The sequence below is a fragment of the Rutilus rutilus genome (genome assembly GCF_951802725.1).
Source record: "Rutilus rutilus genome assembly, chromosome: 25".
Taxonomy (NCBI): domain Eukaryota; kingdom Metazoa; phylum Chordata; class Actinopteri; order Cypriniformes; family Leuciscidae; genus Rutilus; species Rutilus rutilus.
Window position 1 is genome coordinate 19132476 of NC_140229.1, and position 6920 is coordinate 19139395.

At 35.2% G+C, this 6920-nt stretch overlaps 1 protein-coding gene across 1 annotated transcript; it reads right to left on the reverse strand.

Annotated features, from left to right (window-relative positions):
• Nucleotides 1–716: 716 nt before the first annotated feature.
• LOC311285432 (uncharacterized protein) lies at nt 717–5996 on the reverse strand (the record flags this gene model as incomplete). Its single annotated transcript, XM_084401087.1, has 8 exons — nt 717–760; nt 1454–1523; nt 3025–3114; nt 3592–3605; nt 3841–3936; nt 4441–4495; nt 4923–4988; nt 5991–5996. 8 exons carry the CDS (start codon nt 5994–5996, stop codon nt 717–719), a joined length of 441 nt encoding a protein of 146 aa, XP_084257213.1.
• Nucleotides 5997–6920: the final 924 nt, after the last annotated feature.

A 6920-nucleotide genomic window follows, 5' to 3' on the forward strand; every position in this document is an offset into this window, starting at 1 on the left:
TGTATTTTTCTAATATGTGAAGCTTGTAACCTGTAGGCTCCTCACTGTGCATAATGTTATTTTGGTCATGAAAAATTAATATTAATAAAAGAAATCAAGCCACAATGTCTCACTTTTTTATAGATTTTTATTCAAAAATATAAATTTCTCTGCTGGGGAAGGACTTAAGGCCCTTTCACACCAGACGCGTAACGAAAAAGCGAAATGAATTAGCGAATAGTTCGCGTGCGAATAGTTCGCGTCAAAACCATTCACATCAGCCGCTACGCGAATTTGCGACTTCTGTGACGTTGCAGCCCGATCTCATCCCAAGGCGTCATATACTGACGCTTTTGACAGTTAGTCTACATCGAACGCACATGGCACCCTTTAGCGTCAATATGAGACGCAGATAGATATGGGCCAGAAGGCGCCTCCTAGCGGTCTAACCCTAACCCTACCCCAGACCTAAACCTACCCATAACCGAACAAAGCTCTGTGTGTGTCATATTGACGCTAAAGGGTGCCATGTGCGTTGGATGTAGACGAAATGTCAAAAGTGTCAGTATATGACGCCCTAGGATGAGAATGCGTTGGACGTTCACAGCTTCAACATTCCAAAACTTTCGCACCGACAGCTGAGAAAACATGGACACTTCATCATCATCATCCAGTGAAGACGAGCCTAAAAATGCTAATGTCCACTTTTAGTTTCCTTTTCCTCTCTCCTTTTCCTCTCATAGGTGTCCCTGAGGTTTTTCCAGTTTTTTGGCATCTTCAACTAAACACAGTGCGTTTTGTAATGTCAATACACATTACATGTAACACACGAAGTAACAAGTTAAAATCATTCAACTAGAAACTGTAGACATCACACAAAGAATGTATAGTATACTAAAAGCAGCCCTAAATAGTCTCACTACATTTTGTTACATGTTCAAAGTAAAAACGGTCTCTGTCTCTATCTTTGACGATAATAGTTTTCTATCCCAAATGTAGTTTAGCCTGCTAGCCTACACAGCACAGGACTAATACAACGACTAAAACTATCACACAACATACTCACAGTCGAGATAACCGAGTTGGTTGGCAATGCTACGCCACACATTTTCTTTCAAATCGTTGTCCTTGTAGTATGTGATGGCTGAAGCCTTTTCTGTCTCCACAAAAGTACAAAAAAATAAAAAAATCGACATTGAAGCGAAAAAAATAAAAGTCGTTTTTTCGCCGCAGCACATCGCGTTCGGTGTGGAAGCAGTCATTGCACAAACAGCTGATCAAAAAATAAAACCATCGCGCGAATTATTCGTGCGTCAAAATCGCGTCCAGTGTGAAAGGACCTTTAGCCTTCTTTTTTTACAGATAATTTCTCCAGCCTTTGAAAAAATCCTCTCACAAGGGACACTTGTTGCTGGCATGCAAAGATATTTTTTAGCAAGGACATACAAATAATTATATTTCAAACAATGCATACCTTGCTTAGATGGCCCAGCAGTGTCAGTAGCAGGTCTAGGTACAGGGGGAATGCTACCATCCTCTGCACCCTGCAAAATGGCAGGATGAGTGCTCCTCAAATGGCACATCATGGATGATGTATTGTTGCAGTAGGCTAGCTGCCGATCACAATACATAGGCCTACATCTCACTTTATTTGGGGTTTCCAAATGGAAATGCTCCCACACCACAGATGTACAACATCACTTCTGTGGAGCCTCCATTTTTTTTTATCTATCTATCTATCTATCTATCTATCTATCTATCTATCTATCTATCTATCTATCTATCTATCTATCTATCTATCTATCTATCTATCTATCTATCTATCTATCTATCTATCTATCTATCTATCTATCTTTCTTTCTATCTATCTATCTATCTATTTATATCTATCTATTAATCTATCTATGTATCTATCTATTAATCTATGTCTATATATATTTCTATCTATGCATCTATTAATGTGTCTATATCCACTATTATGTATACTCTGTCTGTCTCTAGCCTATCAGTCAATGTGTACATTTAAATGTAAGCCTAAATATAACTAAACAAATCGCACTATAAATGTCGCTATATCACCAAAAATCCGCTATCTCAAAATCAAACTCCTCTCACAAAAACCCACGAGGTCAAGATGCGTTGACTTCACTTTTATACAGATGTGCGATTGTGTGGTCTGTTCCCGACCCTGTCAATCAAACGCTGATTCGGCGGACCATGCCGCTCCGAAGCTTCATTTAGCCGTAGTCACGTGACATGGGTGTTTTGAATCACGTTTCGGATCAGTGTTTCGAAACTGAAATCTGTGCTTCGGGATCTCGAAAAGCTTCGGAACGTCAGTTTCGCGTCAGCCATCCCTACAAATCGGCATATTATTCAACTTGGAAAATTCAGCTTTTTCATCACATCCACAGGAATTAAATATATTAAATTTGATATATTAAAGGGTTTGTAACATTTTATTTTTGGGTGACCTAACCCTTTTCATTCCACAGTTCATTTTCTATTGAAAATATAGTATATCAATATTTTACTGTATTTTTAATCAAACAAATGCAGACTTAGTAAGCATAAGGGACTTTTCAAAAACATTTGAAAAATCAGACTGAAGGTGCCTTCACGCCATGTTGTTATTACCGTAATTACAAGATTAAGACTTTCACATCCTAGTAAAACTCGTAATTACAGATTGTTAACTGGGAATTTTCTGAGAGCTCCCATTTGTACCGCGTGACATGAAAGTGATGATAGAAAAGCTTAATTCCAAGTCCGAGGATGTAGAACGGTGAAGTAGAAATTCACATGCTGTTATCTCATAATTACGACATTGCGTAAACCCAGCATGAACCATATCTTTTGAATGGAAGCGTATGTCTGTGAAAGTTTTTTTCAAGAATGCGGCATAACAATTTAGTCAAAGGCAATTAAACCTTATACACATTTGATCCGAACCTGCTCAAGACATCAGCACTGTATGCACTCTGTCTTGGGAGAGGGAAAAAAAAACTAGGACAACACTGTGCCAAGTATCAGATTTCTCCTCACTTTGTCCTTGGATGGTGACTTCCCTCTCAGCAGCTCCTCCAAAACAACTCGCCCTTCTGAACCCCGGGAAAATATGTAGTCTTTTGTGATCTATTAAAAACAAACAGAAACACTTACGTTGAGAAAACACAATCAGGTCATATTACCCATCATCAGAGAATATACAATTCTAATATTCAACTCACACTCAAGTGGTTCCAAACCTGTATGAGTTTCTTTCTTCTGTTAAACACAAAATAATTTGTGTTGAAGAATGTTGGTAACCAAACAGTTGACGGGCCCCATTGACTTCCATAGTAGTTTTTTTCCCCATACTATAGAAGTCAATGTTTGATTACCAACATTCTTTAAAATATCTTCTTTTGTGTTCAGAAGAAGAAAGAAATTCATACAGGTTTGGAACGAGGGTGAGTAAATGATGACAGAATTTTCATTTTTGGGTGAACTATCCCTTTAAATGTTGTACTTTTGAATTTTAAGCAATTGTGGAAATATTAAAGAATCAACTTAGTGTTCATATAATTTTCTGTGCTGTTCTAGTGAGGCAGGGAATAGTATATTATTCACTTTAATTGACTGAGCTTATCCATGGAAAAATTCTCAAAATATCCCTCCACTTTTTAGTTTTACACTTATGTATGGCCACACAGGGAAAAAAGACAGATTATCAGAACGCACAATTCACAGACCGAATTTCCTCCAGGCAAGCGCTGCTAATAGCCTTTCAGACAAAACAAACAAAAAGAACCAAAACAGTAGACCTTGATATTATTAAAATGGAATAAATAATAATAAATAATGAATTAAGAATCATACCTTTTGCTAAATAAAGTCCCAGAATTCCAGAAAAACCTATAACACCCACACTGGCATAGAACTCAGATGGAGGGTCATTCAAAAATGCATATATATCTGGAAAAAAATAAAAAATAAAATGCAATACTGTTTAATATAACCACACACACAGTAGTATAGATTAAGGGTTTCAAACTGGGGTCCAGGGATGGAGTGCTAGGGGGTCCAAGGAAATGTAAAAAAAAAAAAAAAAAAAAAAACAGTGTTGAAAATGTATATAAAAAATAATTGATAAAACAAATAAAAAAATAATATAATAAGATTCAAATATAAAAAAGACAAAATAATTATATAACAATTATATATAGATAAGATAAAAAAAATTTTTTAAAAAAAATCAATACAGTATTTTAAAATGAATTATAAAAACACATTAAAAAAACTAAATTTAATACATAATATTTTATAAATATTATATATTTTTATATATTTATAATATTTATTTTTCACAGTATAAAATTGGGTCTTTATACATAAAAATGTAAATCTGCCTTTTGAATTTTAGGTTTGTGGCATCTAAAAGATTGAAAACTCATGATAAGTGTGTGTTTTTGTCCATACCCTTTACAATATTTTGAGTGTTACTCACACCGGGCTCAACAGTCTTGTAGTAAGACTATGATTAAAAGAGAGAACATTTTAGGTAACAGATATATTACAGGTTCATTTTGTAATTATTTATCACAATCATAAATTATGAGCATAATAATTGTGGCTAAACAAGCCAACATAACTTGCATGTACTTTCTCCACGGTAAACTGCATGTGTCTTTTCCTGGAGGTGGACAAGAGTCATAAAGAAATCATGAGAACTATAAACCAAACATTATGAAATTTAAATAATAAATGAATACATAAAATATGGAGAAGAGATGCATGAATACTGATATCATCTTTATCTTATTTATCTGAATCTTATTGATTTACACTGTATTAACATTTTGTTTCCCTGGAAGTCAAGCTTTTCTTTTCTGAATCACTGAACAATGTCAGTTGACACCATGAAAAATAAGGTTCCACTGTCTTTCTCAGAGACTCCACACCCACACCCACACCCAGACATCAGGCCAAGGCCAAGCGCTCCATGGCACTGCCACGGGCAGCACCACCTGAACAGGGAATTAAGGGCACAGAAAACGAAATAAGAACCTCAGAAGCAGTGCAAATTTTGTATTCATATATGTATGAGTATTGGACAACTGAAAAACAGTATTACAATGGAGCAAAATGAAGCAGCACGTTTTAACATAATATGAGTTGCCTTGTTTATTAGGCAGAACACTGAGCATCAGTTTCACATGATTCAGGAGGAGGCACGTCACTCTCTAAAGAGACATTGCTAGAATTCCAGGCATAACATAATTTATTAGAAAACGACAGTAATATAGTAATCATGCAGCCAGAAAATTATAGTTCTTAAACATATAGATTATAATCCGGTTAAATATAAACATCACAATAAAAAAAAAAAAACCTTATCAGATCAAGCTACAGTTAAGTGAAAGCAAATCTGCAGATGCATCCTTTGCCAGCGATGAAGATCTTAGTTGAACATCTTCATATGCTGTCTGTGAATGTATGATTCCACAGGACGATACATTCGTTTTAATTTCATGTGGGTAATACATTTTACAACCAAAAAGATTATTACACCACGATAGCACTAAAAAAGTGCCCATGGGCATTCACTGGATGACCATAAATCACTAATTTTAGATCAATTCAAATATTATACATTTATTAACAGATGTATTTTTGTTTGTTTTTTGAAGAAATGTAAATGACCAAGGTTGTACATAGAGTGAATTTACTTGGATTAATGACTGAAATTGAAGTTTGTGGCCTGGCCCTGCCTACTGCGCATGTCACTGAGAGCTGTGGACTGTGGACTGAGCCAGATCTCAGATTCCATCAAAAATATCTTAATTTGTGTTCTGAAGATGAACAAAAGTCTTACGGGGTTGGAACAACATGAGGGTGAGTAATTACTGACAGAATTTTCATTTTTGGGTGAACTAACCCTTTAAATATTTGATAAAATATTAGATTTAACTGTATCATACTTTTCATACCTTTCAAACTCCTTTCATTCCTAAATTCCATTTTTATACCTGCATGGATTCCACAATTCCATCTACATTTTCCACATCGTGGAAATCAATAGGGCCCTACTGTACATCTTCTGGTCTTGTCCCTTTCCCCCCTCTTTTCATCCCTGAATGACTTTTTTCATTCTCTACTCTCCTCCCTTTCCTTCTGTCAGTGACTTTCTTTCCAAGTAAGTACTCTAGAGCAGAAAGCTAAATGTTTTTTCCTTTTTAGTGCAACAGCATTGACCTGAAGAGAGAAGTGGTAATTAAAGGCCTGTGTGAATACCTCAAGGAGAACTATAGGGCCTTTATCAAGGAGTGCTTGGTAAGATAAATGAACATTTTGTTTCTGTTTGGACAGTGGGTGGTAGGATGTACATCAGTGGCGACCCATATACACAACCACTAATTATGATTTATATATATATTATATATAAACTCATTTTTGAGTTTTGACTACTAACACAGGAAAACACAGCTATACAAGTTCAAAACAAATAAATAATTAGTCATTTCTGAACATATGACTCTCAGTGTTTATTCACCTTTTCTCATGTTTTCTCAATATAGAATTAATAAAAGTATAGAATAGAGTAGCATATTTCTAATAGGGGCACATTGTAACACAGTGTGACAACATGCCCCACCTGTACAACTGGGATTTAAACCCGGCTAGTGTCTTCTGCTAGTTAGCGAAGCATTAAAGAACTATCTCAACTGTTAAATAACATATTGGAGATAAAAATAATATCAGATTTGTCTATTTTTTAATAAACACACACACACAAAAAAAAAAAAAAATAGAGATGAAAAATGTACTTAAGTAAGAAATTTGCCTTTGCTTTGGTTTAATAAATGTCTATGGATATCTTCCAAAAATATATATATATATTTTGGCGCAATTTTTTTCTCTATATAGTGTTGATATGTAGCCTGGGTGCCAGCCCGAAC